This window comes from Capra hircus, chromosome 29, assembly GCF_001704415.2.
Source record: "Capra hircus breed San Clemente chromosome 29, ASM170441v1, whole genome shotgun sequence".
Lineage (NCBI taxonomy): Eukaryota > Metazoa > Chordata > Mammalia > Artiodactyla > Bovidae > Capra > Capra hircus.
In genome coordinates, this window is record NC_030836.1 from 28,164,937 (window position 1) to 28,189,997 (window position 25,061).

Sequence of the window (25,061 nt, forward strand, 5' to 3'; positions counted from 1 at the left end):
TAGGAGAGACCTAGGCTGGATAGCATCACTGACTCGATGGATGCGAGTCTGAGTGAACTCCGGGAGTTGGTGATGGATAGGGAGGCCTGGCGTGCTGTGATTCATGGGGTCGCAAAGAGTCGGACATGACTGAGCGACTGAACTCAACTGACCTGAGGCACAGGTATTTCAGGTGGAAGGAACAGCAGGGGCGTGAACAGCCTGGTTTGCCTGAGCTAAGGGCGTGATACAGGGACAGGGGGCTGGGGGCCACCTGCTATCTGTCCAGCCATCACGTATTCCTCTGAGTCTGTCAATTAGTGCTGAAAAGAAACCTGAGACCACACTGTGAAGCGCCTCATCTGATGATGCTGACTCTGTTTCCTCAACATCCAGGAGCGACGTCTCTGTACTTCTCAGACTGACTGCTGGTAATGGGCCTTCCGGCTGTGAAAGGGAAAGGGGCGGGGCCAGGAAAGGGGCGGGGCCACCCAGCAAAGTGCCTCCAGACTCTGATTTTGTGGTCCCAGCAACCTCTGACAGCGGGCACTAGAAATAACAGGTCACAACGCCAGCCCCTGGGTAGTTTCCAGGGTGGTGGACCTTCGGCAGCTTGAGACCCCCGCTGTGTGGGAGACTAGGCAGCCCCTGGGTAGTTTCCAGGGTGGTGGACCTTCGGCAGCTTGAGACGCCCGCTGTGTGGGAGACTAGGTTGGGTGGCTGGTGAGCTGCTCGTGTCACTGTTTGCCCTCCTTCACCCCACCTCTCTGGCCGGTGACTCATGTCCTGTGCAGAGGTCTGACCCTGACCTGGCTCGAGTCCCTCTGCCTCATCACTATAAGCCTCCACATTCTGGGACTCCCCCGGCAGTCCAGTAGAGAAGACTCTGAGCTCCCAATGCAGGGGTCAAGGTTCAATCCCTGGTTGGGGAGTTAGATCCCATGTGCCATAACTAAAGATCCCACATGCCGCAGCGAAGACCCAGTGCAGCCAAATAAATAATTTTTTAATAAAAAAATAGAATAAAAATAAAAACTTCCACCTGGAAATTTTCCTCTCCCACTCTACATTGCCTCCCTTGGGACGGTCCATTCTTAGGAAGTGCCTGGGGGCTCTGGCATCCCACCCCATCCCCATCGGAGGCAGCAGCCGAGGCTCAGGGAGGGGTGAGCACTGACGCTGGGCTGTGAAGGGAGCTGCAGGACAGGCCTGGGGGCTCCAAGGTCAGGGAGTGGACAGCCAGGCAGGCTGCCACACACATGGCTGGACCCATAATTGAGGTCTGCAATTCTGGCCAAGGTCACAAGGGGAAGGATGGCTGGCTGAGAGGCCCAGAAGTGACAGAGTGGCATGACTGTGAATCACAAGGTTTATCACCCAGAAAGGGAGCTCAGTGCTAATGTCGGCCCCTGCGTGTGGCCATCACCTCCCCTCCCCCAGCCCATGGGGCTCTGTTTCTCTCTGCCTATCTGTTCTCTGTCTCTTGTGCTCTTTGCACTGTAGCCTCTCTGAAGCACTATTCAAAAAGACTTTTTAAACTGCAGCATAGTTGACTTACCATGTTGTGTTAGTTTCAGGTGTACAGCATAATGATTAAGTTTTATGTATATATTCTTTTTCAGATTCTTTCCTCTTATAGGTTATTACAAAATATTGAGTCTAGTTTCCCATGCTGTCCTGTAGGTCCCTGTTGGTTATCTACTGAAGCTCTATATTTTTGCCTTCTTTCTTTTCCTATCTCTGCTTCTCTGTCTATGGTCCTCTGAATAGAAAGAAATGTTAAAAAAAACAAAAAAAACTTTTTAAAATCCAAGTTGTCCAAGGAGGAAGGAAGGGAAGCAGAAAAAGGGTCTATTTTTCTTTTCTTGAGTCCTTTAGCAAAAGGCAATGAACTTCAGCCTTAGAAGGGAACTTTCAGTTAGATGTGAGTGTAAAAATTACCAAGGAGGTTGGGGTCTCCATCCCAAAAGGTCTTTGGAAATGTTAGTGAGACCTATCGGGCCGTCTACATTATGAACATCTGCCTTGAGACAGGAAGGAATAAAACGCACAGCTGCCCAAGGACGCGCTCAGAAGCTTCATCAGAAATGTGTGTCCAGTGTCGGGGGAAGGGGGAGGACCTAGATCACTTTGCTCTCAAGAAAATCTGGGGCTTTGCCGAGGGGGGGGTCTCAGCCTCTCTGCTGCTGGAGGGAGGGTCAAATTCAATTCTGCAAGGGACTCAGCCAAGATCCTGCCCAGTTTATGGCAGGTGGGGTGTCTCCCAGGGGCAACCCCACACATCCTGGCCCCAAACTGGGCATTCTAGGCTGCCGAATTTGGGCAATGTAGACAAAACAAGAAGGCAGAAATGTCAGAAGTAATTAAACCAAATGATGGCTTAAACCCCTGTAGAAATCAACACATCCGGTTTAATCACCTTCTTAAGCCAGCACAAGACTGCGGGTCTGTGGAGAGGGGTTCTTTATTTCTTTGGATCGTTAACAAGAAGTGCGTATCTTGAGCTTGCTTTTGGTTCAGGTCCTCCTGGGGAGAGGTCTGATGTGGGTGGAGGTGGGGTTGGTGGAGGGGGCGGTGGTTGGTGAAGACTCAGAAAAGAGAAAAGAAATAATAAAATCTTATTTGAGATCATCTCTCGTCCCCCGTGCCCGGCTCTGTCGGCACTCGGGGCGTCCCGCCCTCCTGGCACCCAGGCAGAGGCACAGTGCTGAATGTGCTAAATCAGGCCATTAGAGAAATTCATTTCTCTTTATTAGTCTGTGTCAAATCCTTTTTATTAGTGGCTGGAAACGACCTCTCTTCTGCAGTAAAATGTCATGCCGGTTCACTCCTTTATTTGTTCTGCACCGACGAGGCTCAAACTCTCCCTGAATTAGCGCGGTGAGATTTATTTCCTCCAAATTTTGAACGGCTTAAGAGAGATTGGGGTGGAGGGGGCGGCCAGGCGGGAGGCAACGTGGGGAGAAGAGTGGAGAGGGATCAGGGAGGGAGAAGGTGAGCTCTTCTGGAGGTCAGGTGTTCCTGGGTCTTTGGAAAGAAAGCCTAATGGCCATCTTTCACATCTTGATCGTCAGCATCTGGGCACCGGAGACCAAGTCTCCACGTTTCTGCTTCCAGCCTCTCAAGGGTACTGATCCACAGTGGGCGAGATCTGGACAATGGGAAGTGAAACTCCTTAAAACTCATTTTCTAGTTGGAGAGGATGAAGCTCAGGGAATGTCAAGAATGGCAGCATCAGTATCCTATCCATAGCTGGAAATCCCACTTCCCCATCCCCTGCCTGGATCAGACTGGCTACCCGTGACCTGGGTGGCTAATGTGTCCAGTTCCCACGGTCCCTGCCCTAGCTACTGTGTCTTCCACGCCAGGGCCAAAATAGGGCTACTGGAAAGGACTCCTTGAGGGTGGCTTCTAGCTTCTTCCCCAGCTTTATGGAGTGACATTGGAGGGTATCTAAGAAACAGAAGTCAACCCTTAGGCAGTATAAGATGGGCGGCTGGGGAAGGGGCTGTGGAGTGGGCTAGGAACAGCCTTCAAGATGCCCTTAGCATCAATGCAGCCATGGAACAAACTGCTGAGTCACTGGGAAACTGAACTTGCTTCTTGGGGCTGGCCCAGAGTGTCCCAGCAGCCCCCACACTTGGGGTTAGCAGGTAGCCGTCCAGGTGATGGAAAGATCTAGATAGATAAGCAAAGGAGCCACGGGCAGCCCCACCAACCCTGCCCGGGGTCATGTGAGAAGCTGTGGGTTAGCAGAGGTGTCATCCGAGCCCCTAGGCTCAGGGATCCTGGCATCAGGGTGGGTGTTCCACCCAGAGGTGGGAGGGTGGGATATGAAGGGAGGATTTGGGAGCTGAAAGTGCTGCTCAGGCCAGGAGGGGCTGAGGAGAGGGGCTATGGCAGCCACCAGGAAGCCTGCTCTGGGCTCCACGGGTGCTTGCTTCACTTGCAGGACCAGGAAGGAAAGCAGTTTTCTTTCACTGAGACTTTACATAAGTCATAGAAAACACTTCCGGGTATGCCTTCATCTCTCTCTCTCTCTCTCACACACCCCACAGCAGGGAGATCTGCCCCCTCCTGGTGAGAGGTTTATAAGATGGAGCAGTGCTAGAGCTCTGCCTTGAAGGTGCACACTGTCCCCCAGTGGAACGGACAGAGCCTCCACCCCAGGCCCTGAAAGCCCGCTTCACTGTGAGCCCTGTGATCTGCAAGTTCACCTCTTGGACTTCATCTCCCTCCATTCGCCTACCTTACTCCAGCCACACACGCCTGGACTTTGTTCCAGACACACGCCATGCTCATTTCTATCCCAAGTGCTTTGGTCCTCTCTTGCTTGGAACGCCCCTCCCTCAGACCTTTGCCTGAGTGCCTCTTCATCATTGGAGGCTTCACTCAAATGCCACCTCCTCAGAGAGGCCCTCCCTGACCACTTTCCTCTCCAAAGGGGCCAGGACAGCAGCCGAGGAGCCTGCTTCCTGCCACCACCCCGGCCCCAAGGCTGGTGGCTGGGAGATGTAGTCACCAGCAGCTCCCTCTTCCCTGCCCCACATGCCATGCTCGCTATGTACACAGAACGCACGATGCTCGCACACACACTGCATACAAATAACATGTAGCACACACACACACACTGCATATAATACAGGGCACATACACAGTGTATTCATAGCACACGACCCCTGCACCCCAGCTCCATGCACACAACCCGTATGTGCACAGTCCCGCAAGACATAACACCTTGTGTGCACACAGATAAAAGCACCCAGGACAGTCCCTGACATGCCACTCACACTTGCTCTTGTTGACAGCCTACATTCAACCCAGGTGCACATGCATGCATGCACACCCACACCCACACCCACACCCACACCCGCACCCGCACACACACACACACACACACACACACACACACACCATCCCCTCTCCTTCCAGCAGCTGCCCACCCTCCTTCCAACCCGTGAGAAAGGAAGGTGCAGTGACCAGCGGCTGCCGTGGGGGTAGGGGGGCGGGCTGCACCCCCCACCACCTGGCACGATGCTGCGGATTATTAGTTCCTGGTAATTTAGTGCCCTTGTACAGAGTCGATTTGTGCCTTTCATTCCTAATTGATCTAGTGGCTGTTTAAATGGCAGCAGGCATCTGTTGAGAGTAGGAAGGTTCATAAGGCGCAATAATTCATAACACCGTCTGGAATTTGCCTTTCATGTCCCTCAGCTAAACCACTGCAGGGCTCTGCTTAAATCACAGCCGCGGAGGCTTTCTTTGGTATTCCACTCAGGGCCAGGAGAATCTTGCATTAAACTGGGATCAGGTTAGATTAGACTATAATATGCTGCGGTATTAGTGGCTGCAAATGAAGACTTAGACTGGAGTTTAACCCCTTCACCTGGTTTTCTCTTTGTCTTCAGTGGCTGGCTGAGTGAACCCATTGTCTTCCCACCAGCTTCCTGAGGGGGCTGAATAGATCTTCTAGCAATTTTGGGGCTGCAGATAGGCTAGCCTCAGATAGTGATCCTTTTTCTCTCCATGCTATCACTCAGCCTGCAGCCTTGGAGCCCAGCTGTTTATGCATCAGCTCCCAAACCAAGGGTCAGGGCAGCAGTGTCCAGGCGCAGCTCTGCCAAGCCAGACGGCTCATTAGAGACAGGAGTTCACCTCCCCTCCATGCCCCATCCCCCTGAGCTTGGGTAGAATGACCAGCAGGTATGAGTTTAGGTGTGGATGGGTCTCAGCACTTTCTGCCTTTCTGTCCAAAATTATTAGAATCCCAGGATGGGACAGGCTCATAGGGGTTCCCCATCTGCCTATAAACACTCTGTAGGCTGGCTGTTCATTCCTTCTTGGTGTGGTTAATCACAGTGTTCCTGCTGGAAGAAGCGCAGTGGGTTTTCCTCTTCAAGATTTCTTGTGCTTTCCAATATGGTAGCCACTAGCCACATGTTGCTATTTAAATTAAAATTAGTTAAAATTAGAATTAAAAATTCAAGGTCCTAGGCAAAGCAGCCATTTTTTGAACTTATTATTTCATATTTGAATATAGCCAATTAACAAGTTGTGATAGTTTCAAGTGGATAGCAGAGGGACTCAGCCATCCATATACAAGTATCCTTTCCCCCCAAACTCCCCTCCCATTCAGGCTGCCGCATAACACTGAGCAGAGTTCCCAGTGTTCTACATTAGGTCCTTGCTGGTTATCCATTTTCAGTACAGCAGTGTGTACATGTCCAACCCAAACTCCCTAACTATCCTTCCTCCCATTCTGCCCCCCTGGCAGTCAGAAGTTCATTCTCTGTGAGTCTGTTTCTGCTTTGTAAGTCAGTTCATTCGTTCATCACAGCAGCCATATTTTAAGTGTCCGCTGGCCTCGGTTAGTTAGTGGAGGCTGTGGAACCTTTTCATCATTGCAGGAAGTTCTGCTGGGTGGTGCTGGCTACAGCAGCCCCGTTGGCAGGAGCCTGGGGACCAGGCCTGACACATGCTTTCTCCTCTCCCAGCAAACAGATTTTCATCAAAAAGAAAGGAGCCAGATTTCGTGGTCCCAGGGGACTTCAGTGAGAAGCCAGAGAGGGATGTGAATATGCTTTTAGGAACCACAGTGGGGAGAGTGGGGCTCCAGAGTCCAGTGTCAACACCCATGTAAGCACACGCACAGGTGCTGAGTGTGAAGACAGAGCTGTTCACTCAGGCTACAGAGAAATGAGAATGAGATGCACTCACATGTGCAAATGACATCTCACACATAACATACATGTATATTCAACAAATGTTTATTCGGATAACGTACAGTCACTGCTAGATTCTGGGCAGAGAGTGAAGAATACAATGGGCTTGCTTCCTGCCCTCATGTAGCTGACAGTCTAGTGAGGAAGGCAGGTGGTAAGGCAAACAAGCCAGGTCTGTGTAGGTTGCAGGGTGGGGCAGTCAGGACAGCTTCCCAGAATTGGTGATGTGGAAACCAAGACCCAGAGAGCGGCCAAGTAAGCACTTGAGCTTACATCCATCCATCACAGAACCACCCGTGTTGCCGCACATGCTCACGCTCACATAGTCTTCATTCTTCAGTTCATTGTCAGTCACCGAATATGTATTAAGTGCCTGCTGTGAGCGTCAAGGCAAGGTCCTAAGGATACAGTGATCATTGAGACAGGGACAGTCTTGGGGAAAAACAGTGGCCACGTAATGATGCGTATTATTATTTAATTGCAGTTGTGCTAAGTGGGTGTTGATGGAAATGTGTAGGGAGGTGTCACATGTAAGTGGGGTGTCTGACCTAAACTGAGTCAGCCAGCAGAGGCAGGATGGGTGGGGACATCTGCCCACCATATGTGACGAGTAGCCAGGTCCACACACACACACCTTCCTCCCCCCACCCCCACACCCTCATCGACACTTGCAAACCCACAGGTACCGCCCTTGGCTGACTCGACACAGCCAAAGCGGATCTGTGACCAATGACGGATGTTCACATCCAGGACTTTTCTGGACATTTCCTGTATTTCTTTCCCGGGTTGACCTTGAGCACGAAATGGACATCTACCCCTTTGAAGAGTTAAACCCAGCATCCCTCCTCAAATATCCACACAATTTATTTAGACTGAGAGAACAGTTAGACTCCCGGTAGCGGAGGAACAGAAGCCACTGAAGCCCCAGGAATGAGGAGGTTGGATCCTCTGTGCCAGGGTATGACATGCTGCTGTCCCAGCGGGGACCGGGGCCTTCCTCCAGGAGTGGGACCCTGGGAGAAGAGGTGATGGGAAGGTGAGATGGGCCCCTGAAGGCTTCTGCACTGCAAGAAGCCCTGAAGGCAGCAGGTCTCTGGGTGCACATGTGTGAGCTCTCGCTGTCCCCGCAGGCATCCTCTTTTCCCGCTCCTGACGCTGCTGTTTGAGAAATGTGAACAGGCCACCCAGGGCTCTGAGTGCATCACATCTGCCAGCTTCGATGTGGACATCGAGAACTTTGTCCACCAGCAGGAGCAGGAACACAAACCCTTCTTCAGCGATGACCCGGAACTGGACAATCTGGTAAAGACCCTCCAACCCCCACCCTGGCTAGGGTTGTCCCGCCCTCTGATCCCCTCCAAATGCCCCAAAAGCAATCCTTTCATTTATTCATTCAGCAAAGAAAGGTGCTTCCCCGCTGTGGGCAGGCCTTGGTGTTCCAGCAGCTGAGAACCTTTAACCAAGAGTTGCGGACACTGGTGATGCTGCCAAAGCTCTGCCTTCCTCCTCCCCCGCAGCACCAGCGTCACCTCCCACCCTCTTGCAGTGCAGACGGGAGGAGGGGAGGGCCATGGCATCCAGACTGTTCCGAGGGCTGGAATCCTGGCATGTTGGGAAATCCGTCTTGGGCTGCCCAGAGAGGAGCTGATGGCCATGTGCTACATTGTGAAGGAGGAGGGTGACATGCATATTCAAGCACATCAGTGGGTAGGAAGACTGGAAGCAACAAATGAGAAGATCAGCTTCTCTACTGAGAAGACCAGCAGATGTCCTGCCCATTTAGGATATAGTAGATGAGGCTCCCAAGCCTAACTTGTCATCCAGGTCATCACTACAGCTTTAAAAAGTACATGCTTCTGGGCCCCTCCACCTGGAAAGCAGGATTCAGTAAGTTTAGTGGGACTTGCACTTGTACATTTTTAAAGGTTTCCCAGACAACTGTAATCTTCAGTAGGGCTTGGGAGCCAATAGATTAGATGATACTCTAACTCTTCGTCTAGCCCTGGGAATCCTGCTGAGAAAAGAGCTGTGGAGAGACCGCTCTGTTTGTTCATCGTGACAACAGTTATCCTGGGATTATTAACCACGATTCTTGATTCTGCTGTGGGTGGATTATCCAGATCGTGCCTGGTAAATTTGGAAACTCTGAAAAATACGTCTTCCACAAGTTGATTGATTATAGCGCTGACCTCCATCCAGAATTTAGTTAGTACCGACTCCCCAAAGGGAAACAGATTTAGAGAAGCAAATGTGACTCCAGGAAGGAAGGAAGACACACACACACACACACACACACACACACACACACACACACACACACAGAGTGCATCTGCAGAGCAGACTTAAATGACTTGGGTATTATTCTGTATTGTGAATGACCCACCCCGCCGCTTCTCTCAGGAGTTGAATATGGAGTCCAGGAGAGCTACCAGGAGAGGCCCCCCTCCTTGGCCTGGAAATCTATGAAGTGTTATGGTGCATTATGATACAGGACAGAGGATACACACTTGGCCAAGGTCAGGAGCATTAGTGCAGGTTTCTGGGAGCCCCAGGTGCACCTCTGCTTGGCTCCTGGCTGTGACTGAGCTAACATCCTTCCCGATAACACAGTCCCCTATCTCTCAGGTCCCCTGGGAGAGTCGTCCCCATGCAGGTTCTCCATTTGGTTGGATAGTTAGTGCAGGCAGACTTGCCCCTGCCCTGCTGGTCATCTGATCAGAATCTCGGAACCACAATTGTGAATCAGGTCTTTAGAAGCTAACCCGCAGCAGTCATGGGGCCAGGAGGTGAGGCAGCCATTTGTGTGGGAGCTGGAATGAACACTCCCTTCACTTGACCCCTCAAAGAAGCTGAGGCCTCAGTTGGTGGGAAATACCTAAAATTGGCTGAGTAATATGAAAGAATATAAACCTTCTTCAGAAGTAGGAGTCCTGGCAAAACAAACCTCACAAACTTGCCCACTGCCACCTGCCAGGTGAATTCTGGAAGATACCTCCCCCTCCCAGCCCCAGGACAACCTCTTATTCTATTGAGTTGGCCAGAAAGTTCATTTGGAATTTTCCATAAGATGTAGTGGGAAAACCTGAACAAACTTTTTGGCCAACCCAAGAGTACAGCCTGGAAATACCAAAAGGCGACCATCTCCATGCTCTCCCCCGGCCCACCTACCTGGGTCTCTCAGGGGTCTGCTCACTCGTAGGCTCAGATTTCTTCGTCTAATCCAGCAAAACGTGGTAGTGTCCACCATGTGCCACGGCTGATCTGAGGGTGGGGTTGCAGTAGCGGTTGCCCCATTGGCCCCAGACCCCTGGTGCCCCCTGGGCTTCTATCCCAGGTGATGTGAGTGATCCACTGGTGGAGCAGGCTTTGCACAGCCCTCCCCCTCACGTGGACCCGGAGGAGTTTACCTGAGGGAGCTGGCCACAGTCAATGACTGTGGATTGATTATTTAAATGGAGGTGGTTGAAGGAGCCAAGGAGATGAGGCCAAGCTCACCCTCTGGGAGACTTTGACAACAGCTCCTCTGAAACTCGGTTTCCCCATCTGTAGAGCCAGTACACCAGTCTCCTGTGACTGTCATAGAAAATTAACGCCATGACTAGTGGAACTAAATGGCCTTTGAAAATGCGTGGCATCCAGGAGGTTAAGGTCAAATGCAGAATCACTAAGGCCAGGCATTCCAGCCGCCTCACCTCACCTCCAGGCCATCAGAGAGACTGTGTGGCCGAGAGCCTGAAACTTTCCGGGGCTTGGGGCCGGGATCAGGCAGTGCCCTTTGCCATCCCACGTGTGGTCCTGTGTCAGGAGGGGGGAGGTGAGGAGGCCGACCACAGGAGCCATCATTAGAACAAGAGTCGTGCAGCCGGCACTGCCGAGATGCACATAATTAGAAATTAGAAAAAGGTCAGATCGCGTCATTATCAGCTCAATCAGCTGCCGAGTGCCACAGCCAGTTAATTTGGCATCTGTATTTTTTACAACCCCGCACACGTAGCCCAGCGGACTGTAACTCTTTATCCGGACAGATATACTGCGCAGCGGAGCAGGGACATAAAATGAGACCCCAAGCAAATGAGCTGAGATAATTGAGAGATTTATTTTTTATATATATGTGTGTCAGGGCGGCTTTCCTTTGCCCTTGAATGTTGACTTTCACAGATGGGCTTGTAACGAGGACACTGGGATCCCCCCAAACTGTTCCACCCTGGATCCTGGAGCAGGGCTCAGATCCTGCCTCCTCGCCAGCCCCACCAGGCCTACCACCCCCCAGGACGTGGGTCCTGCCCACTCCTGCTGGTCCCTCTCCTCCCATCCAAGCAAATCGCTGTGTTCACCTCCCCGGCTCCCACGATCCCCCAGATAAGTTCCCATGGGAACCACGGCTGACGAAGCCCTCCCAGAGCTGCTCAGAGACCAGAGAGGTTCCAAGAGTGTAGGTTTCTAAGTGAACCTCCCTTCCCGGTTAGCCAGCTGCCGGAATAGAAACTTAGAATCATAAAACACTGGGGGAAAACCCCAAGCATAGAGAGCAGCGCGTCCATTTTACAGATGGGGACACTGGAGTCCAGAGAAGGGCAGTGACTTGTCAGTGCCCAGGTCTGCTGACTCCTTCCACTCCATCACCCACCTCTCTGCTTCCCCAGGGGCAGCAGAGCCCTCATTTATAAATGACCGTCTCACAAAAAACAACCCTGATAAGAAAGGTGAAGAGGAATGCAAGTCTGAATAATAAAAACATATGACATTAATTATATAAAAAAAAAAAGCATCTTTCCCACTGATACACACACTCCCTGACCCTCTTCACCTCCCCATTTCAGTGCCATGGGGGTGGCTTTCCCCTGGTCAGCTCCCGCAGGGACACCCCACCCCCGCCCTGCCTCCAACTCCCCATACACACATCCCAGCGCTCACCAGCCCTCTGTCACCTGGCCCATTGATCCCCTCTTTGGGCCCAGCAGCCTCTGACTGGCAGTTGGTACAGTTTGTAAAATTTGCAAGTTCCCTAAACCCCTTTGAAAGGCAAAAGCTTTTTGTTTTATAAAATCTGATTTACGGGCCCCCAGTGCAGGGCCGAGGTTTTATATATTATGCAAGATTTCAAACCGAGGCTGTAAAACGTACGGTTTCAGTTTCATGCATGGAATTTTTTTATGTGTAAATTTTTTAACATTTATGGGGCACGTTTTAATGAGACTCTGGTGGGGCTCACGGGACAGATTAGAGCTGCCTGATCGCAAAGCCAGCTCCAACATGGGGCCCCCCAGGCTCCTGGGCCCTCTCTGAAGGGGGTGGGGTGCAGAGGCCAGAGGTTGTGAATATGGTCCACAGGGACCCCAGGCAGCACCCCTTCAGAGAGTCATTCCCTCCTGCCTTCTGTCCAGACCCTCTTCACCTCAGTGGGAGCAGAAAATCCCACAAGACCCCAGAACAGGGAAAGGAAATAATAATCAAAGCCAGTAATAAATAACATTTATAGCATACTTACTGGGTGCCAGGTGCCGTCGTCCTAAACACTACACCTGGATTATCTTATTTAATCCCCTTTTCAGACCCACAAGGCACAGATTATTACTATCCCTATTTTAAGATGAGGGGGCTTAAAGATGAGAGAAGCCTGGTGGCTCAGAAGGTAAAGAATCTGCCTGCAACACAGGAGAACCAAGTTCAATCCCTGGGTCAGAAAGATGCCTTGGAGAAGGGAATGGCTACCCACTTCAGTATTCTTGCCTGGAGAATTCCATGGACAGGGGAGCCTGGCGGGCTGCAGTCCATGGGGTCGCAAAGAGTTGGGCAGGACTGAGCGACTTTCACTGAGATGAGGATCTTGCGACATGAGGTGAAATCATAGCTCAAGACCACACAGCTCATACGTGAGTCAAACACAGGCACGGAGCCCTGGCCCACACTCAGCAATTATGCAGCCCTAGACTCCGTCTTTTCTTAGTACTTCCTTTGCACTCGTCTTTAGTTCTTTTCTGGCCAAATCTCCTTCCACCCTCAGTATGATGTTGAGGGAGTTGCTATTGTTATCCCATTTTACAGATGAGAACAAGGAAGTGTAGAGACCATGTGAATCCTGCAGAGCATCCCAGAAGGTGGAGGGCCCCAGACTCAGCCTCCAAAATCCACTATTTCCTAGCACCCAGCTCTGCTATTTAATTCATGAGATAGCCCTGGGTGGGGTTATCACTATACCCATTTTACAGAAGGGAGAATCCAAGACTGAGGACCCTGTAGTCACTAAATTGCAGAGCTGGGATTTGTCTAGCTTCTGAAGCCCACCTCTTTTCCCTGAACCACAAGACCTCTCCAAAGTCTGAGGATGAGGCAGGGGAAGTGCCACATTGAAAATTATTTAACTTGTCCTGAGTGGCAGCCTCCCTAAGTGCTCGTCCTGTCCCCCAGTCATCTGGCAGTCTCCAGCCCCTGGTCTTCCCCTTTCTCCCATGTTCCAGGCCTTGTTCCAGGGACCCTACCCTTCCAACTGCTCAGGCCAGGCTGGGCTGGCCTGGAAAAATTCCCAATTAGAGTTTAGCTTTGGCTGCCCTGGTGACATGTGGGAAGCACCTCAGAGCACTTGTAGGAATGCATGTTCACCAATTCATCTGTACATGAAGCAGACTGTTCCAGCTTCCCAAAGTGCAGAGAAGGAGAGGGGAAAAGGGGTCTGCCCTCCAGGGCAGAGATACTCCCTAATTGCTGCCTGGAATTTCACAGGTTACCTAATCCCTGGGTCTTGATTCCTGTTCTCCAGGAGAATGATAACCGTGCCTATGGGTCCCCAGGTTTGTGCGACTCAAATGAGGTAATGGAGAGAGAAGCATTTTGCATATTGTAAAGTGCTATGTATATAAACGCTTTGAAAGGCAAGGATTTATTATTATCAAATGAAGAGGTCGCAATCTTACAAGAGAGGCCACTTTTCAGAAAAGTGCTTGATGGAGGAGGGAGGGGCACATTGATGTAAATAATTAACATACAACACAGTTGCTGTGTGCCCAGGACACATGTACATGGTTTCATTCAGTGTTCACAACAGCTCTTCAGTGTAAGCGTTATTGATCAGCTTACATGTTACAGATGAAGTTAAAGGTCTGGTTCAAAATCCTCAGACAGCAAATAAAAGATTTAGGACATCACACCATGGGACTTTCCGGAGAGAGGCTCCCTCCCATCCTGTGGACTTTCCTGAGACTTGTGAGGCCATGCGGGCTTCCCAGGTGGCCCTTGTGGTAAAGAATCCACCTGCCAATGCAGGAAGACTTACGTGAAGCAGGTTCAGACTTAAGTGATCCCTGGTTCAGGAAGATCCCTTGGAGGAGGAAATGGCAACCAACTCCAGATGTCTTGCCTGGAAAATCCCATGGACAGAAGAGCCTGGCGGGCCACAGTCCAAGGGCTCACAAAGAGTCAGACCCGACTGAGCACTCACCTGCATGCGGGGCCCGTGGGTTGTGATATGAGACTACAATGTAAGATTGCATCTTGTTTTGCTTTAGTGAAGGATGCTACTTAGAAGAAGAGGGCTGCTTTTTTAATTAGTGTTTTGAAAGAAAAGGGTGGGGAGAGAAGCTAACAGATGAAGCCAAACTGGGAGAAAAGGAATTAAGGATACCTTCATCACAGTTGTTGATGATGTTAAATTAAATGGAACTGTTCATTGCACTAGAAGATTTGGAATAACCTTTTACATGACATTGATCACTTAGGGAAATAGTTTAATACGCCAGAGTTTTACTCTGATTTAGAGGCAAAAACCCAAAATTGCATTAGAAATAAGCTAGAGGATGATTCACGAACCAAAATATAGAAGAAAAAACTGGGGATGATTATTTTTCCACTCTCTGAAAATGAAATAGCAATAGAAAAGCCAACAGGATATTAGAAATCATTAAAAGAGGTTGCAAAAATGTATATGCCTTTGGTTCCCTGTGGTTTATAAAGCACTTTCACATTATTATCTCTTTTAGCCCTTATCAAATCCTGTGAGTCCGGGATGAGGAAGACTGAGGCTAAGGGAAGTCATGGAATTAGCCCAATGTCACTCAATCTGTAAACAGTAGGCCTGGACTCAAATCTGGGCTGACGGTAAATCCCACAGGCTTTGTGCTATGCCAGGCAGCTGCCCCATATTAATGGCATTGCCCACTTTTTTCTCTAATACTGAATAGATCCTACATATTCATTGCCTTGAAATACCATTGTGATTTACTCTATGTTCTTAAATCTTTAAACCAAGTCTGTTATCTCATAAAAAAGTAATCCTTCACCTGTGCTTTATTAAACCAAAAGGTAGGTCCACTTTCAGCCACTGTGCATCAGATCTGATTTAAACACATTGCACGTGTGTTTCATCTGAGTGAAGCTATTTTGGATTGATTTTACTTTTTATTTTGTTCTATTTAATTGTATTTTCTGATTCTTTTTACATAAGAAGTATTTGTTGACTATAGGTATGTGTACTTTCCTCTGTGTGTGTGTGTGTGTGTGTGTGTATTCATGGAAAGATTTTAAAGTGAGTAAATGTTGATTGAAAAGGAAAATAGTCCAGTTAAGGAAAGCTCAGAGAAAGAGGAAAGAAGAAATGAAAGGATGGAAGGAAGAAGGAACAGAGGGAGGAAAAAAAGAAGAAAGGTTTAAGGAATTAGGGTTATTTTGGCTGGAGGAGACAAAGCTGACTGGCATCTTATTCGAGTGAGAGGTCTTGTACAATGTTTGGCATTTAATGAGACTTACTATTCATCGAAATAATAATGTTAAATTAAGGGAGGTTGTAGGGACTTCTCTGCTGGTCCAGCGGCTAAGACTCCACCCTCCAGATGCAGGGGACCTGGGTTTGATCCCTGGTCAGGGAACCAGATCCCACATAGTGCAACTAAGACCTGGCTCAGACAAATACATAAATATTTTTAAAAATTAAGAGAGATTGTACTGATGGAGGCGCTAGATATTCTTTGTGCCTATAGAAAGCTGTTGTTCAGTCGCTCAGTCGTGTCCAATTCTTTGTGCCCCTATGGACAGCAGCACACCAGGCTTCCCTGTCCTTCAACATCTCCCAGAGCTTGCTCAAACTCTTGTCCATTGAGCTAGTGATGCCATCCAACCATCTCATCTTCTGTCGTCCCCTTCTCCTGCTTTCAGTCTTTCCCAGCATCAGAGTCTTTTCTAATGAGTCAGCTCTTTGCATCAGGTGGCCAAAGTATTGGAGCGTCAGCTTCAGCATCAGTCCTTCCAATGAATATTCAGGACTGATTTCCTTTAGGATTGACTGGTTTGATCTTGTAGTCCAAGGGACTCTCAAGAGTCTTCTCTAGCACTACAGTTCAAAAGCCTTAATTCTTCAGTGCTCAGCTTTCTTTATAGTCCAACTCTCACAGTCATACACAACTACTGGAAAAATCTTTGTCGGCAAAGTAATGTCTCTGCTTTTTAATATGCTGTCTAAGTTGGTCATAGCTTTTCTTCCAAGGAGCAAGTGCCTTTTAATTTCATGACTGCAGTTATCATCTGCAGTGATTTTAGAGCCCAAGAAAATGAATTCTGTCAGTCTCCATTGTTTCCCCATCTATTTGCCATGAAGTGATAGGATCGGATGCCATGATCTTCGTTTTTCGAATGTTGAATTTTAAGCCAGACTTTTCACTCTTTCACTTTCATCAAGAGGCTCTTTAGTACCTCTTCACGTTCTGCAATAAGGGTGATGTTGTCTGTATATCTGAAGTTATTGATATTTCTCCTGACCGTCTTGATTCCAGCTTGTGCTTCATCCAGTCCGGCATTTCGCATGATGTACTCTGCATATAAGCTAAATAAGCAGGGTGTCAATATACAGCCTTGACGTACTCCTTTCCCAATTTGGAACCAGTCTGTTGTTCCATGTTCGATTCTAACTGTTGCTTCTTGACCTGCATACAGGTCAGGTAAGGTGGTAGGTAAGATAAGGTGGTCTGGTATTCTTATCTCTTGAAGAATTTTCCACAGTTTGTTGTGATCCACACAATTAAGGCTTTAACATAGTCAGTGAAGCAGAAGTAGGTGTTTTTCTGGAACTCTTGCTTTTTCTATGATCCAACAGATGTTGGCAATTTGATTTCTGGTTCCTCTGCCTTTTCTAAATCTAGCTTGAAAGTTCTGGTTCATGTACTGTGTGAAGCCATGCTTGGAGAATTCTGAGCATTATTTTGCCCACTTATAAAATGAGTGCAATTGTGCAGTAGTTTGAGCATTCTTTGGCATTGCCTTTCTTTGGGATTGGAGTGAAAACTAACTTTTTCCAGTCCTGTGGCCACTGCTGAGTTTTCCAAGTTTGCTGGCATATTGAGTGCAGCACTTTCACAGCATCATCTTTTAGGATTTGAAATATTCAGCTGGAATTCCATCACCTCTTCTAGCTTTGTTCATAGTGACGGTTCCCAAGGCCCACTTAACTTCACACTCCAAGATGTCTGGCTCTAGGTGAGTGATCACACCATCGTTGTTATCTGGTTATTAAGATGTTTTCTGTATAGCTCTTCTGTGTTCTTGCCACCTCTTCTTAATATCTTCTGCTTCTGTTAGGTCCATACCGTTTCTTTCTTTTATTGTGCCCATCTTTGCATGAAATGTTCCCTTGATATCTCTAATTTTCTTGAAGAGATCTCTAGTCTTTCCCATTCTATTGTTTTCCTCTATTTCTTTACATTGATCACTGAGGAAAATATACAATTGTCAGTTTCTGCCTCTGAGTGACACTTCATCTAATTCTCCAAGAGCCTTTAATTAACCAAACACAATCCCTGTCCCTATAGAGAAAGTTGATCACCGAAGAATTGGTGCTTTTGAACTGGGTGTTGGAGAAGACTCTTGAGAGTCCCTTGGGCTGCAAGGAGATCCAACCAGTCCATCCTGAAGGAAATCAGCCCTCAATATTCACTGGAAGGACTGATGCTAAAACTGACTCCAATACTTTGGCCACCTGATGTGAAGAAGTGACTCATTAGAAAAGACCCGGATGCTGGGAAAGATTGAAGGCCAGAGAAGAAAGGACGACAGAGGATGAGATAGTTGGATGGCATCACCGACTCAATGGACATGAGTTTGAGTAAACTCCGGGAGTTGGAGCTGGACAGGGTGGCCTGGCGTGCTTCAGTCCATAGAGTGGCAAAGAGTCGGACATGACTGAGCAACTGAACTGAACTGAATCCCTACCCATCAGACAATCCAGATGAGAGTCTGGGGGCTCCTCTCTCACTCTCCACTTGAAATGCTGATGAAGCTCAGAGAGTGTGTGGCCATGGCTCTTAGTCACACAGCTTACGGCTCAACACACCTGGACAGTAGGGTTCTCTGGGAGCCATGCCCTTGCTAGTCTTCCTGGGCATCAAGATGTTGGCCAAAAGCTAGGAGGGTGGGGTTAAAGAAAGACGCCTCTACATGGCTTATGTCAACATCAATCATCTTGGAAGGCAAGCACCCACTCTTTTCTTTTTACTTTTTATTTTGATGTAACTGTAGATTCACATGCAGCTGTAAGAATTAGTATAGCAAAGACCTGATTCCCTTTCTGCATGGCTAGAGGACAGTTTCACAGCCGGGAGATGACAATGGTATGACCACCAGACTTATTCAGACATCACTGGTTTTACATATAGTCATAGCGATATGTGTGTGTGTGTGTGTGTGTGTGTGTGTTTAGTTTGTGCCACTTTATCATGTGTGTATTCATGGAGACACTCTGATTGTCAAAATACAGAGCAGTTCCTCCCTCCCTCCCCCACCATACCTCCTAGCAATCACTGATCTGTTCTCTATCTCTGAAATTTAAAAGAATGTTCTACATATAAAAAAAGAAGAAAAGAATGTTATATAAATGGCATTATGTATGTAGCCTTCTGAGACTGGCTTTTTTTCTCAGCATCATTCCCTTTAAATCCATCCAAGTAGTTGAGTTTATCAGTAGTTTGTTTTTGTTGCTAAGTATGATTTCATGATACAGATGTACCATAGTTTCTTTATCCATTCACCTGTTGAAGTATATTTTGGTTGTTTCCAGCTTGGGGTTATTAAAAACAAGATTTCTTTGAATATACAAGTTTTGAGGTGAATACATGTTTTTATTTCTCTGGGATAAATGCCCAAGAGTGCGACTGCTGAGCTGGATGGTATATATTCAGTATTGTAAGAAAGTATTCTGCTGTTTTCCAGAGTGGCTGGACCATCTTTTATATCCACCAGTTACACATGAGTGATCCAGTTTCTAATTGCTTGCCAAGATTCAGTGTTATCTCTGTTTCTAATGTTGACCGCTCTGATAGGTGTGTGGTGACATCTTACTGCGGTTTTAAGTTGCATTTCCCTGATGATGCAATGCATGCGTGCTAAGTCACTTCAGCCGCGTCTGACTCTTTGTGACCCCAGGGACTGTAGCCCGCCAGGCTTCTCTGTCTGTGGGCTTCTCCAGGCAAGAGTACTGGAGTGGGTTGCCATGCCCTCCTCCAGGGGATCCTCCCAACTCAGGGATAGAACCTGGGTCTCCTGCTTTGCAGGAAGATTCTTTACCGTTTGAGCCACCAGAGAAGACCCTTCCCTGATAATTCTGAACATCTTTTCGTGTGGCTATTTGCCATCTATGTATCCTCTTCAGTGAAATGTCTGATGTTGTCTTTTGCCCATGTTCTAATTGGATTGCTTGTTATTTTACTGGTTAGTTTTGAGAGTTCTTTATATATTCTGGATGTAAGTCCTTTGTCAGATACGTGTTTTTCAGATATTTTTTCCTGTTCTGTAGTTTGTCTTTTCATCTTCTTCACAGGGTCTTTTGAAGAGCAAACATTTTACACTTTGATAAGGTTCAATTCATCAAGTTTCCCTTTTCTGGGTCATGTTTCTGGTGTCAAATCTAAGACTTCTTTGCCTAGCCCTCTGTCCTGATTATTTTCTCTTGTGTTTCTTTTCTTTTCTTTTTTTTTCTTAAAAACTTTACAGTTTATGCCTTACATTTTGGTCTTTGAGTTAGTTTTTGTGTAAGATGTGAAAATCCACTGTTTTGCTTGTAGATGTCCAATTGCTCCAACATCTTTATTTGAAAAGTGATTTGGCCATATCTACCATGAGCCAAAAGAATGTCCATAGATTTTTTTTTTCCTGATCATTTTTGGGATCTTGTCCTAAGGAAATAATGAAGAAGCATCAATAAGCTGTAAAGTTGGAAAATACTCACTTAACATTTTTTATAAAGTTAAAAAATTGGAATTAACCTAAATGCCCAACAATAAGGAATTGGCTAAGTAGGGCACACACATGGAATGATACATTATTGCTGTGTTAGTCGCTCAGTCATGTCTGACTCTTTGCAACCCCATGGACTGAAGCCCACTGGGCTCTTCTGTCCATGGAATTCTCCAGGCAAGAATATTGGAGTGGCTTGCCATTCCCTTATCCAGAGGATCTTTCTGACCCAGGAATTGAACCCAGGTCTCCTGCATTGCAGGCAGATTCTTTGCCGTCTGAGTCACGGGGAAGCCCCATGGAATTTTTATTATTTTTTCATTATTTTATTATATTATTATCTTTATTATTGCATGGAATGGTATGCAATAATTTAAAATATATTTACTCAATAACTTTTACCCATTCGAGAACTAGCAGTATCCACATGTATTAATAACCACGATAACAGGATGAGCAAATTAGACACCACTTCTCCCTTCTAGATGCCCACAGGCTAGAAGCCAGAATAGAGAAAACAATGCTGCCACTTAGAAAAATACATCCAGTAAACTAAGGGGGGAAACGGGAAACAAAATTGCATGTACAGAGTGACTGGAACTATGTTGACATATGTGCATGCGAACCCCCCTCAAAAAAACCCATTATCTTTTAGGGTGATTGGATCAAGGGCAGCCTTTTTCATCCTCTGTTTTCCTTACTTCCCACAGTGCTTTCTTGTCATCATAATAGCAACTATAAAAAGAAAAGGTTCAATTGAGAAATAGCTTCTTGCCTTGAAAGGTTAGGAAGGTCCATTTGAAGAGGCAGCAGGCTCACGTATAACCACCCGAAGGGCATGGAAAAAGCCAGCACAGACAGCTGAGCATCACAGCGCCCAGCTCAGTCACGCTGGATGACGCGGTCCGTCAACAGGCATTGATGGGGTGTCTTCACGGCGACTGGCGTCACACGAGGCACTCAGACCACGAGTTTAAGAATAGCTGGTCCCTGGCCTCCTGGGGTTCTCACAAGGAGCTCTGATCTCTGTCTTCCTCATGCCGGTTCAGGGCCACACCCTTCGAATCTTGTGCCTTTCCTCAGACGCTCCTTTCTGCAAAAGTGCACAGCTGTCAGGAAGGGCGTCATTGCGTCCAGCTGTCAGATAGTGAGGTGCAGAACTTACGCACTGGACCAAGGCCACACAGACAAGCAGGCCCAGAGCTGGAGACCTGGCCTTCCATCTCCAAGGCTGTTCTCAGAATAGCACATCTGCCCTCAGAACAGCTATGATAACAGGAGGCTCAAAAAAGTAAGCAGGAGCTTCTCTGGTGGCCCAGTGGATAAGACTCTGCCTGCCAATGCAGGGCATATGGTTCAATTCCGGGCCTAGGAACATTCCACGTGCTTCGGGGCAACTAAGCCCGTACACCACAACTACTGAAGCCCAAATGCCTTGAGCCTGCGCTCTGCAACAAGAGAAGCCGTTGCGTGAGAAGCCCGTGCTCCGCAACTAGAGAGTAGCCCCCTCTCGCCGCAACTAGAGAAAACCTGTGTGCAGCAGCAAAGACCCAGGGTAGCTGTGTATACTTTTTTTTAAGTAAAAAAAAAAAAAATCTGTGCATTTAAAAATATAAGCTAACAATCTGCATGTACCCACAGAGAGAATTTAAATCCTGTATCACCAGAGCAGGAATGGGCTTCTCTCTGCTGGTGTGCTTGGGGTTCAAGGGTCAAGGCAGTGAGGGGACTGGAATCCGGACACACCTGAGCTCCCCTGTCCTTCCTCTCCACAGATGGTGAAGGCGATCCAGGTGCTGAGAATCCACCTGTTGGAGCTGGAGAAAGTCAATGAACTCTGCAAGGACTTTTGTAACCGGTACATCACCTGCCTCAAAACCAAGATGCACAGTGATAATCTGCTCAGGAATGACCTCGGGGGGCCCTACTCCCCCAACCAGCCCTCCATAAACCTTCACTCACAGGTAACACAGAGCACTGGGTCCTCTCTCCTAGCCAGGCTCCAAAGCCAGGTATCAGAAGGTCCGTGGTTTAGGGAAACAGTTTAGAGTCACTGGATCCTTTTGTCATGAGATGCATCCTCTGGTCCGTTCTTCCTGGTATTTCCAGGCAGCCAGACCCTCGAAAGCCCAGTGCTCACCATGCCAGGGCATCAGTATTCCCTAGAAAATGACTAGATCTCAGAGGGACGATATTCAAAGTGATTTCTGGCTTCTGGGTCCAAGAAATTGCAGGAAATCAGCACAAAAGTTAAGGAGACGGAGTTTTGCTGGAGGATGAGGCAGGACAGAGCTGGGAATGGAATCAAACATGCCAGCACCACCCTTGGATTCTCCAGAGGCTTTGGTTTAATGAATTTTTGTGTTCTGGGCAGGAGGGTTTGGGGGAAGTGGTCCTCTCTTGAATTCCACTCAATAGAAGAAGACAGAAGCTTCCCAAGGGACAGCTTTTCCCCGATCATTCTCTAGTTGCTCACCTCACCCTGGCACATCTGTCTCCTTGTGGTTCAGGGCCACCGTATAAGTCACCTAAAGTCACCCCCTCCTCTCAAGATTCACCTGCCACCTTCATCCTGGGAACCGGGAACTGTGGAAACAACAGCTCTGCTCTAGGAGAGAATGGGTTCTCTCCAGGGCAGAATATTTCCCCCAAACCTATGAACTGTAAAAGCTTCCTGGCGATACCTTTCCAACTCACTGGTGTCTCTATAAGCCCTAGGCTCACCACCTTCTTCTCCCACTGAGCTCTGAGTCCAGGACAGGCACATGGAGATCCCACAGGAGGTCTGCCGTAGCCTTCTACCCGTGAGACAATCAGGCTTGGGGATACAGGTGAACTTTCTAAGAATGCTTGATGAAATGTGCTGGAAAGAGTGCCAAAGAAAGGTGATGCCATTTTTAACCTGTAAATTTTAAGGACCAACACATATCATCTATTTCTCTAGGTTGGCAGAGGCAGGGGAAGGGACAGAGTGACCTCTAGAAGGCCAGCCATGCCTTGTACATGTTGACCACAAAAGTCACATCGAACCCACCCCCAGGGGATCTCTGGGGGACTCAGTAGTGAGTACTGCAGGAGACACAAGGCAGGAAGTTTATTTCCTCTCCCCTTTGCTTGAAATCACCAAATCACTTTATTACAGATCTAAACTCTGCCGCCCAGGCTCCTGCTTGCTAATATTCTCTTGAAATAGACTCATTCCTTCAGAGTCTTATTGTACTTTCCCTTATGATCAAAATTAGCAAGAAACTTGCATAAAAGAGGACAATAATTGCTCAACGAGCATCTCGTTTGTAATTTATTAGTTTCTATTATTGTGGGTTACCATGGCGACGCTGCGCAGCCCCGGTGACGGGAGAGATGCAAGATAGGAGCCGAGGAGGCTGTGAGGCCTCACCAAATGGAGATGCACATTTTTATCAGTAATTTTCATGAAAATAATAAGTGAGGAGTTAATGAGATGGAAAGCCATCCTGTGGCTATTGTGAATTTGTTTTAAGTGTTGATCTAATTAGAATGCATCGGTCAGGAAAAGTAATGAGGATTTAGTGCCTCACAGAGATGTGAGGATCATATCAGAAAATTAGCACAAGTCTTTGGAAATAATCAGGTCCTTGGAGAGGCACCGGGTTTCCCCTTCTGGGCCCTCCAACCCCAACTCGAGCTCTGGCACTGGGGGTGTACCAGGGTAGAGGGGAAAGAAAGGAGGGCCAGGGGGCTTAGTAGCCGCAGGGGCCCCCGAAAGGTTGAAGTCCCGGGGCCGACAGGTTCGTCCTGCAGGAAGCAGGGTCACTGGGAGACGCTAGTAGAGAAGGATAATGCGGGTGCTGGGTGAACCAGGCATGGGAGGTGCTGTCTGCAGAAGTCAGTCCTCCTGGGGGATCCCTGCATCCAGTGCCTCTGAGCTTAGAGAGAAGAGGAAGGAACTTTGATCTCTATCACTGCAAGCAGCACATCGGTGCCTGACAGTGGAGCTGGCCCTGGGGTGACCGCTGCAGAAAGGCCTCTGATCCGCTTAGAAAGGGGAGCTCAGACAATCCGACGAAAACAAATACACTGAAAAAGAGAGAAGACACTTGGCGAGGCAGTCCTGTTTGCCACTTCTCAGACTGGCCCCTTCATTTCCTGTCTCTGCCCCCACCTCCTCGGTTCAGGCTTCAGTGGGTGAATCAGGTAATCACACACGAGCTACTGTTATAGCTTCCTATTCTGCTCTTCTGTGGCTACGTTGAGGCCCTCCTACGCACGCGCGCACACACACACACACACACACACACGCGCGCTTTCACATCCACACACCTCTTAGGCTTCTGCGGCTGGCTTTATCATCTAAAGCGCTGTTCAAGCCCTTCTCCTGCTCAAAAGCTCTGATTACCAGCCCCCCCAGGGTTTTCACATCCTTTCACCTGACATTCAAGGCCCTCCTTGTTCACTGTTCTTCCATGCCCGTGCGTTTGGGTGAGGTCCCCACACCTCTGCAGGATCGAACCCAGCCTCTTCGCCAAGGGCAGTAAGAAGGCTGCCTCCCCATAGAGGCCTCCTGGATGCCCCACCCCAAAGCTGGATTTTCCTTTCTCTCAGCTAATTCCTGGGCATGGCAGGCCATTTACGTGGTAAATATCACATGTGACTTTGCATCATCATCACTTGTGTAAGCCTTATTTTCCTCTCCTGGATAGCAAACATTTTTTGAGCAAAGACGGGATTTCATATATTATTATACCTATACCCGACAGTAACCACACAGAGTCTGGTGCATGGTAGTTAACCAATAATTTTCTGCTGAAAGAAGTAATATGATGAGAAAGATGGAGAGAGAAAAATCAGAGGCAAGAAGAAGGCTGAGGAGGGGAGGAGAAATAGGAAGAAAGGCAAATGTCAAGGGTATGCTTTGCTTTTCTGTCTTATATTCTTTTTTCAAACTTTTAATTTTTATATTGGAGTTTAGTTGATTAGCAATGTTGTCATAGCTTCAGGTGAACAGGGAAGGGACTCAGCCATACATATGCATGTATCCATTCTTCCCCAAACTCCCCTCCCATCCAGGCAGCCTCATAACATTAAGCAGAATTCCCTGTGCTATACAGTAGGCCTCAAGGGTCAGGTTTGAGAGGGAGGTGCAGAGAGGATGAAGAACTGGAGGAAAAGAGC

General features: G+C 48.1%; 1 protein-coding gene across 1 annotated transcript in view; it reads left to right on the plus strand.

Moving 5' to 3' along the window:
- Positions 1-25,061, plus strand: part of PKNOX2 (PBX/knotted 1 homeobox 2) — a 103,929-nt gene that overhangs the window by 44,836 nt on the left and 34,032 nt on the right. The window contains exons 4-5 of the mRNA XM_018043220.1: positions 7,832-8,003; positions 21,686-21,874. Coding sequence (XP_017898709.1) covers positions 7,832-8,003; positions 21,686-21,874 — 361 coding nt within the window. The remainder of the gene's footprint in view (positions 1-7,831; positions 8,004-21,685; positions 21,875-25,061) is intronic.